This window comes from Rhamphochromis sp. 'chilingali' (genome assembly GCF_963969265.1).
Source record: "Rhamphochromis sp. 'chilingali' genome assembly, chromosome: 2".
NCBI classification, from domain to species: Eukaryota; Metazoa; Chordata; class Actinopteri; order Cichliformes; family Cichlidae; genus Rhamphochromis; species Rhamphochromis sp. 'chilingali'.
The window spans coordinates 48,643,658-48,664,818 of record NC_137930.1 but is presented as its reverse complement, the minus strand read 5'-3'; the positions used below and the strand labels follow the sequence as shown (position 1 = coordinate 48,664,818).

The 21,161-nt window shown below is 42.2% G+C and overlaps 1 protein-coding gene across 1 annotated transcript; it reads left to right on the top strand.

Annotated features, from left to right (window-relative positions):
• The first annotated feature begins 2,629 nt into the window (after positions 1–2,629).
• sin3aa (SIN3 transcription regulator family member Aa) lies at positions 2,630–20,929 on the top strand. The gene is made up of 21 exons (XM_080874401.1): positions 2,630–2,718; positions 8,285–8,501; positions 8,783–8,965; positions 9,353–9,459; positions 10,501–10,795; positions 10,886–11,134; positions 11,474–11,626; positions 11,814–11,969; positions 12,262–12,351; positions 12,738–12,856; positions 12,991–13,201; positions 13,772–13,888; positions 14,051–14,289; positions 14,598–14,781; positions 14,895–15,471; positions 16,102–16,271; positions 16,346–16,519; positions 17,687–17,779; positions 18,289–18,383; positions 18,534–18,726; positions 18,964–20,929. Exons 1-21 carry the CDS (start codon positions 2,645–2,647, stop codon positions 19,192–19,194), a joined length of 3,927 nt encoding a protein of 1,308 aa, XP_080730527.1. The 5' UTR covers positions 2,630–2,644; the 3' UTR covers positions 19,195–20,929.
• Positions 20,930–21,161: the final 232 nt, after the last annotated feature.

Genomic DNA, 21,161 nt, shown 5'->3' with positions numbered 1-21,161 from the left:
ACAAAAACATGTCTTAGCACTTTGAAATAACTATTCCCAACATGCTCTGAGATTGGTCATTATGGCAACGGGATTGGAGGAGGAAAAACGTAATTATTTTGCTCTACACGTGATGCTGGGATAACTTGATTGTTATTGTAAATTTAGTGATGATTAAATATAAACAATTTACTGTAAAATGAATACAAATCTGCATAGTGCTTTACTGGGACAAACCGAGCTGATTTTTACTGGGAAAACCAGACAGCGAGGGTAGAATAGTTGAACCAAGCACAAATCTGTGCCTACACCTTATGAAGTCCTTCTGGGCCATGTGAGCATCAGAAACTTAAATATAATTTTCATTATTATTGTTGCTTTCAGTTCTCCAGACTGGATGTAATCTGTGCTTTCATTTGGTCCCAGTATCTTGCCATTATTATTATTATTATTATTATTATTATTATTATTATTATTATTATTGAGTACATGTACAAAAACTTGTGTTTATGCGTTGGGGCCAGGGAAGGGGGGGGGGGGTGTTCTTTGCTACAGAATTCATATTGAATTTGCTTGTAGTGAAGTTTGTTTTGTTTTTTTCTGTCTACCATCCTTGTGTGTACTTTTTTTTTTTTTTTTTTTTTTTTGTAGACTTTTCCTTTAAATGATGAACACAAATGTGCGCTATTTTATTTTTCTATTATTCAACAGCTGTTTTCATACGATTAGCTAGGATTATACAATTATCTACATTAATTTTATATTTGTTCTGTTATAACCTGTTTATCATTCGTATGACTAGTGATTAAAGTTATACTGTATTAAATAAAATTTAAAAAAAACCTATGCCAACCTGTGTCTTTGTACAGGCGGTGTGTTTCTTGGGTTTCAAAGCGGCACTTTTACTGTTCTTCACTGAATATGGTATCATTGTGTCGACAAACGCAGCTTCAGTCTTGTACTTAATGCAATGACATAAATGAAAACATGACAATTATAAAAGTAAAGCTAGGAATAAAAGATGTCTCTCACATCGTGCGCATGAATCAGTTTTTCTGATTTTAAATAACGATTTGAAAGCTGCACAACGGAGCAGATTTAATGGTATGCTGCTGTTGTCAAACCCATAAGGCAACTTTATTGACTTGGTTCCTGTTCACTGCGCTCAGCTTCTTGAGGAAAAACGTTATTGCTGTACATTAACTGGAGCAAAACCTGCAGGCTAGTTTAAGCAGAAAACTCAACCTGCATTGCATCATGCACAGCAGCATGCCTCACTCTCCTCAATTCACACCAAAACCCTTCCAATCTCTTGGTCTGCTTAAGTTGTTTCAACCTCTTCACCATGCCTGCATCCACCTGTAAGCGCTGGGGATTTTTTTTTTTTTTTCCATCACTACCCAACTTCTCTGGTTTCATATTTGTAGAGAGTGATGAGCCTCGAACCACCAGCTGCATTTTTGCTGTAATCAATGGTATAATCCTCTGATACCAAATGTATCATTTGACACGAGTTTTTGAGACCTCTGCATTGTAAGCAACAAATCGCACAAGCTTGAGCAAACTGATATTTAAGTTCGGTTGTAATTTATCAGAAGCTTCAAAAAGCACTCTTAATTATTTTATTTTTTTAAAGCAAGTCAAGTATCTGAATACATTATTGAAGAAGCTCATAAAGTTACACTTTGCTAGTATGTGTATGGAGAAAATCCCAGAAGATCCACAGTTTCTAAAATACTGGGACCAGCCCATCCATGACACGTCCAAAGTCTCCTAGATCACTTCTCTTCCCCATTATGTCAGTTTGAACTTGACCATGTCTAAACGCATTGAGCTGCCCCTATGACTCGCTGATAAAGAGATTTACCAGATTCTGAACAAGTGTATCTAAAAAGAATGGCTATTAAGTCTATATGAAAAATCATTAAGCAGTGACCAAATCTTTACCCAATTGAACACTTTCTTTTTTTTTAATCCAAAAATAGCAACGATCCCTCAGAGTGACCCAGATTTTCTCCCTGCGCATTTATTGGTAATAACTAATAGCAAACATAGCTTTAAAAAAAAAAAGTAGCTTCTCGCCACAAATACAATCGTAGAGACAATATGATCTCTTCCTTTATATAGCATTGATACGGGGCTTACAAAGTGCAGAAATAACTATATAGCTATAGACTATTAAATAAGAGGAAGGTTGCTGTTTTCACTGTCTACTAAGGCATTGTGATTGTAGACAGTATTAAAACAAAAAAATAATTTTTTTTCCTTTATAATTACAGAACAGTCTGCGCAATGAGCTCAATTACAGAACTTTTCAGTAATTTCACACATTGATTTCTTACAGTTTAAGCAGCATTTCTTTATCATACAGAAATCCAGAGGAGAATTGTTGACACTGCATTTCTTTCTCCTTCCTTCAAATATCTCCGTGATTAAGTCCAGTTCTTCACACTGACAGAAAGCCGACTTTCACTGGTAGAGCTTCGTGTGGCCCGCGGTGTAAAATGAACTTGACACCCCCACCGCCGCCCTCGGTAATCCTCCACCAGTATCGGAACTGCAGGTTTTGCGCGTGGTGGAGAGGAGGCTGTTTCCCTGCGATGCTGCCTCGGTTTTTAGCGGGTCATATTCAAACGCAGAGTGACGTGTCTTCCAGTTTGCGCCAATGCCAGTGGAGAGGGGGCGTGTCCAACTATTTTGTTACAAACACGAATCCGGAGTAAGGAGTCTTTTTACTGGGTATGTAACGGCTGCTTAAACTAAATAATATCAAGAGTGTCGCTGCGTTACGATGCGTGTGATTGTTGCGAAGGATCTGAGGGCGGTCTGGTGTCAGTGGTGGCTTTTTTTTAACATTCTTATTATTTTGTGCGCGTAAATGAATTGCGAGGCTCTTGTTTCGCGAGTAAACGGCAGCAGAATAGCCAGCTTCTTAAGGTGTTGGCTGCTTAAATGTGCGGGATGGCATTATGTCGGCCAGTAAACAGCCTCCCGGGGCTGTGTGGACACCATCTGAGGCATCCCCTCTGTCTGCGAGTCGAAGCATTTTTGTCTGCAGCGTTGTGTGAGCGTGTAATGGATCGGCAGGGGGAAGGAGGGGAGGGGGTGTAGTTGTTGTGGTGAGACAGGTTAGACATTTTTACTCCCGACTAGTGAAGTAAACAAAGAGAGCTGCAATACGCGCGGTGGTTCTGTCTGCGGGACCCGAGAGAGGGAGAGGGAGGGGGGGGGACGCGGAGAATGGCGTGGCTCCGGTATTGCCACACAGCTCCGCCGTAGTTCTCGTTTCGTTTGACTTTGGCATTGTTTAGTAAGGACGACCGGATCGGCTCTTTCTGTCCGCAAAAGCCGCCGTGCTGGCCGCCGAGGCCCCACTGAATCTCCCAGTCAACCGGTACTCACGTAAAACAAACCGCGAGTGAGTGAGTGTTTTAGTGCCGCGAACCCTTTTGTTTGTGGACTCCGCAGCCAGCGTCGACCGAGCGAGTGCGCGGTGCAGACGGGCTGGCTGGTCCTGCTAGCTGTGCGCCTCGGTGCTGGGGCTGTCTCCGCGTTTCATCCAGATGGGAACTTAAAGGGGAGCACTTTAATGTTACGCTTTTTGTTCGGTTTGGAGCGTTCGTGGAGATGGGTGTAATTATAACGGGGGGGAACCAACTCGGGATAGTGAAGCTGTGCGTGTGTATGTGTGTGCTGCAGCCGACGGTCGCAGCTGAATCCTCTGCCTGGGCTGGAGGGAGGAATCCCGGGCTGCTGTTGCAGCTCCGCCTGTCGTGGGCGAGGGTTTATTTCGGAAGTTCCACCTTTTTAGGGGATTTGTAATGCGGGATCCGTGCAGCGATTGGCTGCAGTGCCTCCCACTTCCCCGCCCCCTTACTGTGGGAGGGACACAAGCCTTAACGGTACAGCCCGCCCACAAAAGTCACGTGCTGCAAAACTCCAGGAAGTAGTTAATTGTTTTTCGAGATCTATTGGTTGGGTGGATGGATAGATTACTTAATGAACGTTAATAGGGAAAATGCAGTATTGCAAACAGCAGGGCAGACAAAAAGAATTAATACATAGATGCAAAAACTAATTTAAAATAGAAACCAGAAAGACCGAAAATTCCAAATATTTATTTATTTATGTTTATATTATAGCTCCAACCATCACAGCATTTTAAATGCATAGGTCCTGGACAATAGCAGCCACTGCAGCAGAAAAGTCCTAACTTTTTTTTTTGTAAAACAACTCCTTGAAACATTTTTTGTGGGAAGTTGAACTGTAAATCTACTCTTACACAATACCGCCAAAGGAACCCTGCATCTAAGCATTATATTTTACATTAAAATTCTGCAGACTATCTTGCATGTAGAAAAGCTGCAATGTGGTATGATGTGATGCTGATGCCCAGTGTGTGCTGTGAACTAAACTTCAACTAAACTTCATCTTAGAAGAGCCATACCATAGAGCCCCAATCATTCTGTTACTATATCCATTGAGTCAAAAAACAAAGAAATATCAATAATCACACTTGTCCTTTATTTATTAAGTAGTTATTATTTATTGAACATCCATCAGTTGTGCAGTAAACAACATGGAATATATGTGGATGTGTTGCTGTTGTTGATTGTTGATTGTTGAGGTTAAAAGACCAAGACTTACAATTTAAACCAGTGGTGTCAATCACATTTTACACTGAAGACAACATACTGTATACTTTGATCATAAGTGGGTGGGATGAGTAAAAACATTTTTTTACATAAAATACAGAAAAGATTCTACAGAAAAGGTTCTGCCAATTCATTGACCAGACTGTCCTGTAATTATAAAATATGTTTTCATGAATTCACAGAAAATGTACTTGTACCCCCATGGACTCAATGTAACAGAATCCAAAAAACAAAACAAAACACAGAATTGTTATAGTACATAGTGGAGAAACTGGAACTTTTCTGTAATATAACTGTTTATCTATTATTTAATTACTTTAGCTTAGTAGTAATGGAACTGGGGTTGAGGGGCATAGTTGGAAAACCTGTAAAACTTATGAAAATACAGTTAAAAGTTCAAAATCTATGCATTCCTTCTCAAAGCTGGCCAGTGGGCAGGATTGGAGTCTTGGCTGGGCCAATTCTGGCCTCCACGTCTTATGTTTGACATCACCAGTGGATGCTATTTAAAACCCAGTAACTGCCGTCTGTATATTAATGTTCAAATTCATCTTCAAAGCAAGAGAAAAAAACTCTCAAATGCTCTTTAAACTTTTCCCTGGTCAGTAACATGCTTATTCCTCTTGATAAAACTCATGCGGCGCCTTATCTAACACCTCCGTGACCGTGTTATACCTTAATAATGGACAGGCTGTGCTTTCTACGTTCGTCTCTAAACATGGTGCTATTATGCTTTCCCCATTTATACTGCAGCTGAGCCTCTCCGCTCTGTGCTGGCATTATCGCGCTTCAAGTCAAAAGGGTGTGCTTGGTAACTGCTCGAGAAATCTTTGATTGACAGTTCAATTTCACAACCGAATACGTCGCCCCGCCCTTGTCCGGGTTCTTCGAACAGACTGACCAATAGCTCCTAAAAGGAGGACCGCTTTTCACTCCAGGGTGAAAACCCCGCCCACCCCAGCTAACCGAACGGAGATTGTTTTCGTTTGTAGGGGAGATTCTCACTTTGTAGCTTGAATTGTTTATTTCAAGTAATACTCCATCGATTAATTGCTTTTTGCAGATACACTGAGTTTCTGTCTTCTCCAGTCAGTGGTGTAGCCTTTCACCACGAGCGAACGGATTATCGTACCATCATCACCGAACTTCTGCTTGCTATTTGGGAGAGAGGGGTGAGTTCATTCAGCAAGCTAGTGTTGGCAAGCTAACTCCCTCCGGTCAGAAGACGTTTTAACAAGATCACGTAGATGATCGATGCTTCTTTGTATGCCGTTCACTCATAAGTTGATCTAAATCCATCAGTGTGGCAAATCAATAGCAAATATTCGCCGTTTCAGCGAGAGCCCACCAGGTCGCTAATGGCTTAGCTGCATGTGCTTCCCTCTCCTAGCCCCGGACAGCGATCGGTGTCAGGCTACTCATGTTGTTTACATTAGCTAGCTGCTAGCAGACAGCAAACAACTCCCGTCGACAGAACAAGTTCCCAGCAAAGTTAATTAAAATAAACAGTATACATTTATTTTAGCCTGACCGTTCAGCAGGTTGCCTTGCGTACGAGTTGCTCTTGGCTCTTACCTGCTGGAAAATGGGAGTGTAAACGCGCTGAACTCCTGCGCCACGCTCTAAATGGCGGGCGTGGGGAAAGCGTAACTCGAGGTCGCTGCTTGTAAAGGCCTGTAAACGGGACAGGAGAACCGCGGTTGTGGGGCTGTTACCGTGTAATAGACACAACCGCGTTTTCATATTGGAGGACTGTAACGTTACTACACTGCGCTTCTGTCTGTAAATACCACAGGCTGGCTTTCTTTGGCCGTGCGGAACGACTCGTTTGCTGGCACGGTGGAACTCAGCTGCTGGTGGGAGCAGAGAGGAAGCGTCAGAAGCAGCAGCGCACGAGCACTCGAGTTTATCATTGTGTTACTTTTGCTCGACACACGCGTGTAGAATTTTATTAGCTGCCTGACTTTATCGCTTTTATCTTTTTTTTAAGTACGCCATTCCTTCGAGTGCCCGCGAGTTGCCGTCGTCTTGAGGAAGTTGTGAATGGCAGACCGACTTCCACGTTCCCACAGCACCTGTTTGTCGGTGACGTAGGCTGTGTGTCTCATTGGCTGCTCGGAGCGCGAGTCGTACATTCAGTTCATGCTAACGTTGTCATCCATGTATCACGTAGAGACACGGGACAGATAAGACAAGGCACAGGGGATCCGCGACAAGCCACAAGTTGTCGTAGAAATATTTTAACCGGTATTTTTGTCAGCGGCGTAGCCAGAAATAACAGAAAAATACACAATACACTTTGGCTGCGTGTTGCTGAGGGAGGGGGGGCGGGGTATAATTAAATCATGTTCATCGATTCATTAACGTGGCTATTACTTTAATGTAGCAGTTGATTTAATTGCCTGTATACTGCCGTATTATTATAGCTAATACTACCTGTGTATATTATGTATACATTTGAAAACTGCAAAATAATAAGAAACTAGAACTCTGACGAAAATTAAAGTTTATTATTTCCATCCAAAATACACTAAAGTAGAAGCTGAAAGCAGCAAAACATGCAAGTACTTAAATAAAGTGCAAGTACACGGAGCAGTATTGGAAAGTAGTGAATTACCCATGATTAAATTATTATGGTACACACATTTTGTAGCTTCATCAGCTACATTATTTGTGATTCAAGTCCTTGTTTTAGCCAGTTTTTTATGTGCACTGCTGGAGTGGTAAACACCATTTTTTCATTTTTACCATACTCCTGTACAGTTGTCTTCTTCCCTTTGAAAAATACTGGCTAAAATGTGTTATGTTTTTAATTTAAATATGGGCAGGAATATTTGTAAAACTAACTTAAGAAAAAAAACTTATTAATCAGAAGGAAATTCATACACAGCAACCAGGCTTCCCCCACACATAATAAAATCAAAATAGAAAATTCACTAAATACAAAATATGTTCCCCGGCCTCACATGGGAACTTTTGCAGTAAACGTAACTTTGTGGCATTCTTGCTGCGGCGGGCAAGAGGGAGGGTACAGATAACACTGGTGCAGAAGTGCACAATGCAAAACAACAAAAAGACCCCCCCCCCCCCCAAAAAAAAAAAAAAGAAAGAAAAAAGAAAGAAAGAAAGAAAGAAAGAAAGAAAGAAAGAAGAAGTGGGGACTCAAGACTCCCAGGTGCTGTATCCTGTGTGTAGTTCACCTTTGCCTGCCAGCTTTTCTTGAATTCTCCAAACATGCACATGGCCGAACAGCTGTTCATGAAGCGCCATATTCATGCATAAAATTTGGATATAGTTTCTAATGAGAAAAAAATGCTGTCAAAGTAGTCAAATCACATGTTAATGAATCAATATGGTCACATTTTATTGACCTTGATAAACGTAGAGGCTTCTTTTTGGTGCTGAAAGCATCAGACGTTTCAATAAATCTGCGTACTGTGAAGATGGTTATGCAATCATTTTCTGCCACAGCCAAACAAGAAAAGTGGTTCACTGTGTGTGTGTTTGTGTGTCTATAAATTCACAGTACAAGCAAAAAAATATATATTCCCACAAATTCTTGAATGAAATTGTTAGTGTGATGTAATCGATTCAGATAACTTCTCAGAGGTCTGAGAAAATGGGCTCCATATGTTGCTGTGTATTTACAGATCTCGCAGCTCTCCCGAGTATGCGTACATAATGAAGCGGCGTGGGGAGGATCCGGAAACGGTTTTTGCGTCCCCGCAGCGGCGCCTCGGTGGCAACGCGGAGGCTTTCCAGCATCGTGTCCTGGCCCCTGCTCCAGCTCCGGCTGTGTACGAGGCCGTGTCTGACAACATGCAGCCCACAGCAGGCGTCCAGTACTCCGTCCCACAAGGATATCAGGTACACCGCGTTGGCCCGCTCAAGATTTATTTGATCGTTTTGTTTGAGGAGTTATCATTTAGTGAGGACATAGCAACTTTTCTTTACTAAGCACTCACAACTCATGCTCCAGGCTTCCCCACCTGTCAGCTGTGCACATTCTGTCTATGTGTCTCAGTTTATATCACCTTGAGGGGACTGTTGTTGTGATTTGGCACTACCTAAATAAAACTCAGGACTATGTGGCACTTTCACATGGTACTATTTGCTGTACTTTTAATAAAACCTCTCTGATTTCCTAGGTTCCCACAGTGGCCCAGAACAGTGGCGGGCATGGGCACACTCCAAGCCCAGCTGTCCATGGGGGCTCCCACCACCACAGCCCGGCAGTGCAGTCCCACGGGCCCTCGGTGATGTCAGGGCACACCCATACAGTTGCTCCTCAGGCCTCTGCACAGGGCCAGCAGCAGTTCCAGAGACTCAAGGTCTGTAAATCTAATTTTACTTTTACAGTTGAAAATGCTAAAGAGGTTTGGGGAAATTAACAAAGCTACATTATTAGAACTTCTCTGGAAATGAGTTTATTTTTAAGTCATTTGCTTTTTAGTTTGTTGTTTTTTGGTAGCTTTTATTTAAATTTGCACCATGATTGTAAAAACAAATAAGATCCATTCATAGTGATGGTTCATTATGCCTTAGACTGAAACATTTAAAATGTGTGGTAGTAGAGAAAATCTGCCCTTTTTAGGCAGATCACACATCAGTTGTGAAATTCAGTTCAGTTTATAGCTGATGCAGGTACCAGTGTTTTGGGAAAAAAAAATCATGGCACATAAAGCTGGCTTTCCTCTCTCTCTCTTGCTCTCCCTAAGGTGGAAGACGCTTTGTCTTACTTGGATCAAGTGAAGCTGCAGTTTGGCAACCAGCCACAGGTCTACAACGACTTTTTAGACATAATGAAAGAGTTCAAATCCCAAAGGTGAGGCCACGGTGGTTTTGATTAAAGATTGATCCCTTAAAGGTTGACCGATTTTCTAGAGCAAATTTAAAATTTGATCGTGTTACCTACAGGAGTAGACGAATAAATAAATATTCAATGGCAGGAAAGTTATAATGCAGGTTTTTTTCTTGAATCGTATTAGCGTACAATTAAAGTGAGCAGTTAAATACAGTGGGGGAAAAGTATTGGGGTTATTTATCTAATTTATTTACATGAGTTTTTTTCGGTTCATCGTGAATGGTAGCGGCTCCATACTGAATCCAATAACCTCACGGACGGTCGCACTGGAGTGAAGTTATGATAATACGTTTTAACGAGCCGAGGACGGCGCCTTAATTTAGCACAATTGCAATAAAAAGCTTCTCGACACGTGTTAAACCACAGCAGCGACATTCTCGCTTCTAAACTGCGTCTCTGAGCGAACAAATTGAGAGGGAAAGTTCCTGAGCGAGCTAGAATAAGCGTCAGCGGATCTTTTCAGTCATGTCACTTGAGTTTGGACACGGTTTGCAGTTAAGTAGAAGAAAAGCAACAAACACTTTTGCAAACATACAAACAGAAGGTAATGGTATTTCAGGGGTGAAGCACCTCCGAGTCTGCTGCTTAGCGTAGCTTAGCTTAGCTTAGGATAGCTTAGTTTTGTTCGAGTTAGCTTGTTTCATGCTAGGTTGGCACTTTCTCTAGCTGCTGCGGCCGCCGCGTAGCGAAGTAAACAACAACAATGAAATGTGTAGACGAAATGATTCGTGGTACTAACGTGGACCTAGACATTAAACGTTTTTGACCAGTCGTTTATTTTACTTTTTTCCCCTTCTCCATAAAACGAGCTGGCATTTTTTTCACAAGCAACAACTCTTGTACAGTTAGCACCTACAGAGATGCATTTATATGGTTTAATTTAAAGTCCTAAGAGTACACACTGCTCTTGATGCCTGAGATGTTGCCAGGTTTTAAATGTACTCGAGATGTCTCCCCAGGTATAACTGAATTTTCAAATTCTTTCTGCTTTTGCGTTTCCAGTATTGACACTCCCGGAGTGATCAGCAGAGTGTCACAACTCTTCAAAGGTCACCCTGACCTCATCATGGGCTTCAACACTTTCTTGCCTCCCGGCTACAAGATCGAGGTCCAGACCAACGACCTAGTCAATGTGACGACACCGGGTCAGATCCACCACATCACCCCACATGGCATTTCAGTCCAGAACATCCCCATATCGGGAGCTGCTCCCCAACCTCAGCCTCCGCTTCCCTCATCTGCAACCACCACTGCTCCGCCCCTTCTAACACAGCCCACGCCTGCCAAGACCAGCAAGGTGAGAATAAAATGTGGTGGAGTAGAAACTTTTTTTTTTTTTTACTGTGAAGCATGTGTTTCAGTACACTTAAAATCTTTCCTGTTTCAGCCTCCTCAGCCCCAGGCGTTAACACCAAGCAGCCAGAGCAATCCGTCCATCCCTGCCTACACCTCTCCCCGTTCGCCACCTATGCAGCTCCACCCACCACTCAGCGGGACCCCCACAGGCCCACCCATGCAGAACAACCAGCCAGTGGAATTCAACCATGCCATCAACTACGTCAACAAGATCAAAAACCGCTTCCAGGGCCAGCCCGACATTTACAAAGCCTTCCTGGAGATCCTCCATACTTACCAGGCCAGTGTCTCAAAATGAAAGCCAGAGTGAAGTTCTAAAGCGTTTCTGAGCTTAAATTTTGAATTTACATTAAAAGGAGCTTTTAAAGAGGACCTTTTATGCTGATTTCCAGCTGTTTTTGCTGTAGCCCTGTACTGTTCCTGCATGCAGTGTCAAAATGTATGGAAAAGCTACTGTTTTTTGTTAGTGCTGCTCTTGGTCATTTAGCCTGGCTTCTACTATGGACTACACAGAAGCGGCCACAATTCATGTAATGAGATATATGACAGGAAAAATATTTAAAAAGCCCAGTAGAGCGACTTTTAATCACTCAATTTGTTTGTGTTCCTCCACCCACAGAAGGAGCAGCGTAATGCCAAGGAGGCTGGAGGAAACTACACACCAGCTCTGACTGAACAGGAGGTTTATGCTCAGGTGGCCAGGCTCTTCAAGAATCAGGAGGATCTACTCTCTGAATTTGGGCAGTTTCTCCCTGATGCCAACAGTTCAGTGGTGAGAAAATCCATGTATTTAATGTACCGTATTCTACTCATGAGTTCAGATTTATTAGAGACACCTTAAACACAAAGGTAAAGTTTATTCATTAAAATCAGCCTCTCAGAATAATGTTCCCCCCGTAGTCTGTGATCTGTCATGTTGATGCGCTCGTGTCTTAATCTGTGTTTTGTATTCGTCGTAGCTATTAAATAAGACCACTGCTGAGAAGGCCGAGTCTGTACGAAACGACCACGGTGGCACTGCCAAAAAGCTTCAGCTCAACAACAAGCAGAGGCCCAATCAGAACGGCTGCCAGATCCGTCGCCATCCCACGCCTGGGGCCACGCCCCCTATCAAGGTACATGCAGTCTCATACTGCTAAGTCCAATTTGGTTTTATTTCCATGTTTTATGTGAAGTGTTTCGCAGCAAAAATTTTCTAGCACAACTTCACCTGCTTCCAAGGTGCATGGAAGGATGAAAGAATTCACAAAGCAGGAACTCCAGCAACACTTGAGGGAAGATGATTATTAAAGTTGTTCGTCTTCCCTCAAGTGTTGCTGGAGTTCCTGCTTTATGTGAAGTGTTTGAAAGTTTTGGTTTTTAAATTATTGAACCTGTGTCTTGAATGTCGTTTTGGGAATGCTGCAGAAGAAGCCGAAGTTACTGAACTTGAAGGATTCCTCAGTGGCAGAGGCCAGCAAGCATGGAGTCGGCACAGAATCTCTGTTCTTTGAGAAGGTGAGTTTGTATTTTGTTTTTTAGTTTGAATAAGAGGAAAGGGGAATTAAAAAGTGGATCGTCTTCCTCCATCCCACCCTGTCCCTAGCTTCCTCTTTTGTCACACGAACCCACTGCATGTCCTCCTTCACTACATCCATGATTCTTCTCTATATTCTTCCTCTTTTCCTCCTGCATGTTAGCTCCATATTTTCCAGCCTTTGTTCCAATATATACACTATCCCCCCTCTGCACTCCTCTGTCCAAACAATGTTTAACATAATCACAGAGCAACTTAACTTTATTTGCTAGTTTATCCGAAGAGCACAGGCTTTGTGTTGGTGGTTCTTGTTGTTCTCAAAAACTTGACTTATGCCACAAGACTTCAGCAGATTTTTATATTTTAGGTGCGCAAAGCCTTGCGAAGTGCAGAGGCCTACGACAACTTCTTGCGATGTCTGGTCATCTTTAACCAGGAGGTGATTTCCAGAGCTGAACTGGTGCAGCTGGTGCTGCCGTTTTTAGGGTGAGTAACTCGGATCACGTAAAATATAACTTTTGCAGTAAATTTGATAGATTTATTTATTTTATTTTTTGGTTGTGTGTTTTTTTTTTTTTTTTTTGTTTTGTTTGTTTTTTTTATATCTTTCTGTTAAACAGAAAATTCCCTGAGCTATTCAACTGGTTCAAAAACTTCCTGGGGTATCGTGAAATGTCCCACATTGAAACATACCCCAAGGAGCGGGCTACCGAGGGCATCGCCATGGAGATTGATTATGCTTCCTGTAAGAGACTAGGCTCCAGTTACAGAGCCCTGCCTAAAAGCTACCAGCAGCCCAAGTGTACAGGCAGAACTCCACTTTGTAAAGAGGTGAGAGAGGAGTGGACATCCAGGCGCTCATAAAGCTACTGTGTTGTTCTTTAACAGCAGTTGTCCTTTTTTCTGCTTTGATTTAGATTTATCTTGTTTATCATTTCTGAAAGTAGCTGTTGAAACTCGCTTGTCATTTCTTCCTGGTTGATTGGTTCGCATTTGCAAACAGGATTTGTACAGTAGGAAGGGGAGGGGCTTCTGTACTCGCAGCCTGAGCTGTGTGCATTAAAGCCCTTATTTAGCTTCTCTGCTCTCATTGAGTTTAGCCTTTAGGCTCACAGGGATAACTTGTACATGAGCTGAAAATTCTTTCCTTGGTTGATATAACGTATATGAATATAATATGCAATGCTGTCAGAAAATAAGAAAAAAATCTTTTTAATACTTTAGAGTGATATTGGAAGATTGTATATAAAAAATTGGATTTGCAAAAAAAAATTAATTTCATATTTTTGTAGTTTGTTGGATCCGTTTTTGCTTAACGCTAACAGTCAACCTCATCCTCATGAATGTAGTTTGAGTTGACGTCTGTATTAATTTTTGTGTTTTTTTTCCTGCTGTGTCCAGGTCTTAAACGACACTTGGGTCTCCTTCCCCTCCTGGTCTGAAGACTCCACTTTTGTCAGCTCCAAGAAGACTCAGTATGAGGAGCACATCTACAGGTGTGAAGATGAACGTTTTGAGGTGAGCTAATACGTGTAACTTGTGTTAATGATGACAACAAAAAGACTATATCCTTGAAGGGGGAAAAACATTGTGGTAGATGCTATTTTGCCTTTCCAGAAAATTTCCAATTTTGAAGTTAAATTGGAATAATGACTGAAAAAATCTCTTGTCCTCAAACAGCTGGATGTTGTATTAGAGACCAATCTGGCTACCATCAGAGTGTTGGAGACGGTGCAGCGGAAGTTGTCCCGCATGTCCGCGGAGGAACAGGCCAAGTTCCGCTTGGACAACATGCTGGGTGGCTCCTCAGAGGTCATTCACCGCAAGGCCATCCAGAGGATATACGGAGACAAAGCGCCCGACATCATTGACGGCTTGAAGAAAAACCCTGCTGTTTCTGTCCCCATCGTTTTGAAAAGGTACAGCTTGAATCAAGGGCCAAATCATTTACTGTATGTCTTTAACTCACAGTTGCTTTGTCTCTGTGGAGGTTAGAAGATTAAAATAACATGAATCCATTCTGTGAGTTGGCCCACAATTTATAAACACAGTAATCCACACAAGGAAGGGAGCACAAATATCATGTTGGAATGGTTAATCCAAAAATGGATTAAGAGAAACAGAATGATCTGGCACCTACCTCTGTGTCACGCGCTGAAAGATGCAGATTGTTGTTTAAATTGTCATTCAGATTTGGAGTTCTTACATTACTTTTCTTTTCAAACAGGTTAAAGACAAAAGAGGAAGAGTGGCGGGAAGCCCAGCGAGGCTTCAACAAGATCTGGAGGGAGCAGAACGAGAAGTATTACCTTAAGTCTCTCGACCATCAAGGCATTAACTTCAAGCAAAATGACACCAAAGTGCTTCGATCAAAGTCCTTGCTCAATGAAATCGAAAGCATCTATGATGAGGTCATTTTCTTTCTTTCTGTGATCATTTTCAGCACTTGGCAAGCATAAAGGTTGACTATACACTGCTAGAAAACTTTTTTTTTTACTGAAGTTTTGTTTTTTTTGCTCTGCAGCGTCAGGAGCAGGGCTCTGAGGAGACCACCACTCCAGTCACAGGCCCCCACCTGACACTGTCCTACGAGGACAGCCAAATCCTTGAGGACGCAGCGGCCCTCATCATCCACCATGTGAAGCGGCAGACCAGCATTCAGAAGGAGGACAAATACAAAATCAAACAGATCATCTATCACTTCGTCCCTGACATGCTGTTTTCTCAGCGGGGCGAGCTTTCAGATGTAGAGGAGGAGGAGGAGGAAGAGGAGATGGAACTGGAGGAAGGAGCTTCTAAAAAGCACAACGGTGTCCCGGGCAGCGGGAGTCCCTCAAAGTCCAAGCTGCTGTTCAGCAACACGGCAGCGCAGAAGCTGCGCGGCTGCGACGATGCCTACAACCTCTTCCTCGTCAACAACAACTGGTATGTCTTCCTGCGGCTTCACCAGACACTCTGCTCACGTCTGCTGCGGCTGTACGAGCAGGCGGAGCGGCAGATCGAAGAGGAGGTCAGAGAGCGGGACTGGGAGAGGGAAGTCCTGGGGCTCAAGAAGGAGAAAAATGACAATCCAGCCATCCAACTAAGACTGAAGGAGCCCAGTGAGTAACAGTATACCCCGATTTTGTGTTACATTTGTTTGCTTTTCCTTTTCTGACTTTTGTACCATGTCTGTTTGTAAAGGTCCTATCAATGCTATCCTCGTAAAGTGCTTAAACGCAGCGCACACGATAAAACCAGATTCAACAAAAACATAATAGTTCAAACACAAAGTAAAATCTTAGAACACTTGGCATAATGTTTTAAAATGGAAGACGCATGACAAGACCTAAGTGTCGTATCAAGAGTTTGACGTGAAGTCTTTAAAAGTGATTTGAGAGAAGATACTGATGAAACAAGTTGCCGTTTATCAGGCAAGTCGGACCACGACTGCATCTCTCGGTCACCTTCTTTTAGCTTGAGGTGGAAACAGTCTGCAGGCTGTGCTCTGGTTGCAGGGACTGCATTTCCAGTATATCTCTAGGCCATGAAGAGCTTTAAATATAACATGTAAAATGTTCAAATCAGTTGTTAAACGAATGTGCTGTGACTGTAGGAACAGTAAAATGTCAGTAACATGTAGATTGAGGAAAAACTCACCAGTAGTTTTTGTAACAAAAAGTGGAAATGTTTTTTCCCCTCATGCTGTTCCACTTAGTGATCTGTTTTTATTAAATATTTCTTCTCTCCAGTGGACATTGAGGTGGAAGATTACTACTCTGCTTTCTTGGAGATGGTTCGGAATTTGCTGGATGGCAACATGGAAGCATCTCAGTACGAGGACTCTCTGAGGGAAATGTTCACCATTCACGCTTACATCGCGTTCACGATGGACAAGCTCATCCAAAGCATCGTCCGGCAGGTATTGGCTTGTTTTCTCAAGGAAAGAGCTGCTGTAGTTGTTTACCAGCCAGTCACTAACTCTCTTTCCTTCAGCTCCAGCACATTGTGAGTGATGAGATCTGCGTCCAGGTAACAGACCTCTACCTGGCAGAGAGCGCCAGCGGAGCCACTGGAGGAAGCTTGTCCACACAGTCCTCCAGGAGCTCCGCAGAGACGATCTATCAGCGGAAAGCCGAGCAGCTCATGTCTGACGAGAACTGCTTTAAGGTAAATAAAGTTGCCGCTCGCTCGCTCTCAAACCTAGCCATGGCATGACGGCAGATTTTTGCTAAAGCTTTGGAAATATGGAAATTGGCTCATTTAAAGTTTAGAAGAGGTACTTAAAAGTAATTTTCCACAAGGCTGCAGGACTGGTTCCTGCACAGTCCAGATGTCAAACTTAATTTGTTGCTGTGAAGAACGTCCTACTTTTACTAACTGGAGAGTTCCCTTTTTTTTTTTTTTTTATGTGTTTTGGGTGCGTTCACTGTCAATAAATGATCTCCACATTTTAAAACACAAGCAGTATCGTTCAGTCTTTCCCTTGGCAAAGACTGTGAGATTTACACAGCAGCCAGGTTTGTGACAGACACGTGCAATCAGCATGACTTCTGTAGTAGGGTTTTTTCATTGAGAGTACATAAGAGGGTGTGAATCACCAACCAGTTCCTACCCTCTAAAATGGTTGCAGTAATGGGGAGTAAGGATCACCATTTGCACTCACTCATTGCTTCCATTGACTAAAGCTGCTAAAGCCACCTGTCACCAGCGAGCAGATTTGCTTTTTGCCCTACTTTCAGCTTCGCTTTCATTAAAGCTTCACTTTACATTAAATATTTATCCCATTTTGTTAAAAACAGAAATTACCCAACTGGTTTTATAGGTGAATACCTAAAACCCATTCATCCTGTTTACTTTGACTGCAAACTAACTTGTTACGAAAGAGAGATGGAAACTTCCACTGAACACATCCATTTCCACTCTTTTTATAATGTGTTCAAAAATCTGAAGCTCAGTAAATCTAAAAACTGGAATAAAAGAGTAAAATGTTGCAGTATTTCCTGTAATCTGAGCCCTCAGGATATTTTTTTAATCTGACACATTAAATTATTTCTTACTCTTGGATAGAGAATATCATAGACTTATGGTCTGTTGTCACTACACTGAGTCCAACTACTTGCCAGTTTTTAGCCGAAATCCAAATATCGGATCAGCCCATCTCTTTCTGACGATGTTCTTTTCTGTCCTTACTTTCTCTTCGCTCCTTAGCCTTCTTGTTTCTCTCCACTGTCACAGAGTGCTGGTTTAAAGGGGATCGTTGGTGTTCCCTCTGTGTTGAGTCCTTATTTTTCGTTTGAAAAGTGTCTTAAACTGTCCGTCCTGTTGCTTTCTCAGGTGATGTTTTTGAGAAACCGAGGACAAGTGCAGCTCACGGTGGAGCTGCTCGACACAGAGGAAGAGAACTCAGATGAGCCCATGGAGGCCGAGGTAAGAAACACAACGGTAAATCTTGAGTGTCAAGGTCCATTAGCATCAGGAACTATTTTTAAGCCAATAATCCATCTACTCTTTTGGGTTTTTGGGTTTTTTTTGTTCACATTAAGGATTAAAAAAAACAAAACATGGCTATTGTATAAATGATGTGTATATGTTTAATAGGTCCCCTTTAAATAAACAGGCTCTGTGATGTCTAATCAACTGTAAAATGGCAACAATGCTGCACAAATGTTGTTTAAATACTCGCACTGATAAGAGTATTTGTATGGCAGTAGCAGCTCTTCTTTTATTCCCACACTGCTGAAATGTGGCATTTTATTACACACAGTTCAGTTCACTTAGACTAGTCATTTAAAGGCCTGTAATCAAGATAACCAGTGTGTGGAAATACTAGTAAGAACCTGTTGCCAGACTTGTGGTAATACTGGCGCAGTGCTCGTGTTTTCACACTCATAATGTGTGTGTTAAACTTGGGTTTTGTGCTTGTTTTCTGTTTGCAGCGTTGGTCTGATTATGTGGGACGCTACTTAAACCCAGATTCCACAACTCCTGAGCTGAGGGAGCACCTCGCTCAGAAGCCAGTTTTTCTTCCCAGGTGCGTTTTCCACATTTCATTGCTCTCTGATGGGGCACGCCCTGTAAAATTCAAACAGAAGGCTTTTGATTACAGCAACCCTAATTGACTTGTCCTGACATATTCCTGCTCGATTTCATGAGTCACTCTCATCACGTTTGTCTAAACCAGGAATCTGAGACGGATCAGGAAGTACCAGAAGGGCCGAGAGCAGCTGGACAAGGAGGCCTGCGAGGGTGGAAAGAAATCGCTGGATAAGGAGAAAATGGAGTGCATGTTCAAACTAAACTCATACAAGATGGTCTACGTCTTTAAGTCTGAGGATTACATGTACCGACGCACTGCCCTGCTGCGAGCTCACCAGGTATTTACCAGCTAGTGTCGTTATTTAGCTGTTATGCCAGAAATATTTCTTGGTTACAGCGTTCCTGTATTTATCATAAGGGAGGAAAGTGAGTGACCTTTGACCTCCCATTCATTCTGTTTCAACTCTTGGCTCTGTAAGATGTCAGTGAGGGCGGAGGGCTTGGGCTTAGTTTGAGGTTTCTGTGTTCAGTGAGTAGAAAATCTGTTTCGTGACATCAGTCTTGTTTTTCCTCAGTCACACGAGAGGGTGAGCACGCGACTACACAAACGCTTCCAGGCCTGGGTGGAGGCGTGGGTCAAAGAGCACGTCACCCGCGACATGAGCGCCGAGACCAACAAGTGGCTGATGGGCGAGGGACGTGAAGGCCTACTGCCCTGCAGCACCACCCGTAACCCAGAGGTCCTTCACTTCATGAACATCAACAAATATCGTGTGAAATACAGCACACCTAGCAAGGCACCGTAGCCAGCCAGACCCACGAGGGCAAACGGAAGCAGACTGACTTTTGGGGGGTTTAGGTCTGATATCAAACAGGAATAGAGGTAGAGACGAAAGGTCGTCAATGTGTTTTTAAAGCGGACATGGGAGCACAATTAAGCTAGCTGCCGTTTGTGTTGAAACCGGGGTGGGCAGGATTACTGAAATCCTTTTTTTTTTTTTTTTTTTTTTTAAATTTTAACCAGCGTTTTTAGCTGGGCCCATATTATTATTATTTTTTTATTTTTTATTTTTTTCTTAAATTTATTTTTCCCCAGGGCCTTCGGTGCCAAAACTTAGGAATGGTCATGTTCCAGTCGCAGACCTGAGCTCTTACCAGCACTCAGAGCCACGTCACAAACTTCCTCGAGCCTTTACGACAGAGCTTAGCGACATAAGAAAAGAGAGTGTGGTGCTTTTTTTTTTTTTTTTTTTTTTTTTTAAACTTTATCACGGCTGAGCTTCAATTCAGCCTTAGACAGTCTGAAGCCATCCAAGTAATCGAGTTCCATCAAAATCAAATACACAGGGATTTATTTATGAAAGTGTTATTCTGTAGTATTTTCTGTAGTATTCACTGAGAACAATATGATGGACAAGTGCACTTATTTAGAAAAAAAGGGGGAAACTGTTCAGAAATTTTGTTTCCCAGATTGAAGGTTTGGGGGGAGCTCGGTAAAGTCTGAGAGATCTGGTTCAGACATTCCTGTGTTACGGCCAAATCACAATCATGTCTCATCAAGCAGACTGAAAGAGGGTTACAGTTTCTTTTCCAAAACACATGGCAGCACTATTAGAAACGGTGCCTGAGCTCCAAACCGCGTTGTCGGGTTAACTTAGAAAAAAGCACTGTTACATCTAATGTTTTAAAAAAAGAAAAAAAAAGGGGCCTCACAACACTGTTTGGTCTCAGACTGTAAAATTGTATAGCTCGTGAATGTCAGATACTGACATGTATTCCAGTGTGTGTGTTGTGTATATATATTATATATAGTTCTATTAACACACACAATCCTCGCCGCCCTGGAAGTCAACCTTTTTAAGATGCCCTCCGCCAATACACCAGCTTTAACACACTCAAATACGAACACACAAACACACACATGCACATCTTGCTCATGCCCTCATGTTGTAAATACACTGTGTATATAGTCTCAGACTTTTTTATGACAGATCTGTGTTGTTGTGCTAGTAATACTTTCCAAGCTTACTGTGGACTTTAGTGATAAATGGCTAAAGTTAGTATGTATATGAAAAAGATAAATGCAAGACCATTTATTACCGTTTTTACCAAAGGGAGTCGATTCTAAAATAGCTGTTTTTGCCCCCTTTGTGTGTTCCTTTATGTCTTTTGCTTTTTAATTTCTGTAGTTAAACATGGGTGGTGGGGGAGGGGAGTAGAAATGTATCCAGGTCTTTCCATTTATTTGAAACAAAACCATCTTTTCTTTTCTGAGTGTCACATTTGTTTTCAATAAAATCACTGCCCCCCGATTTCTGACAGCCGACACAGTCTGTGGTGATGGTGGGACTCATTTTAAAGTTCAGTGGACTCCACCACAGTCTCGCATTGTGATGCACGCTTTCCTCCCTGGATAGATTTCTGCTGTAAACATCACCCCACACCATATTTTTGATAATGGAAGAAGTCACATGAGCATGTCTTTAGTCCCTTTATTTAGACATTATTTAAAGTAATAATAAAAATGACATTTGTAGCCTATAGAGATCTTTTATTGTGTTGAGTGATTTATTTTTTTCCACACTTTCATCTCATCTTTCAGTCTCTGGTTTGCAGTTTTATTGGTGGGAAATATTATGAAAGTTCATAAAATGCAGTACTTCTTTACAGCCCGCGCTCTAAATACGTTATCACCTGTATTGCACCGTAAGAAGTAAAACAAAAAAGACCAAGAAGAATGATTTCTACAGCAAAAATTACAAACTCCCCCAGT

What these genes read in the sequence shown, in the direction of transcription:
- sin3aa (XM_080874401.1), top strand. Translation starts at nt 2,645, where the DNA reads ATGCCAGTGGAGAGGGGGCGTGTCCAACTATTTTGTTACAAACACGAA. An exon ending in AAAGAGTTCAAATCCCAAAG is followed by an intron (nt 9,460 to 10,500) that starts GTGAGGCCACGG and finishes TTGCGTTTCCAG; the next exon opens with TATTGACACTCCCGGAGTGA. An exon ending in GTCCCCATCGTTTTGAAAAG is followed by an intron (nt 14,290 to 14,597) that starts GTACAGCTTGAA and finishes CTTTTCAAACAG; the next exon opens with GTTAAAGACAAAAGAGGAAG.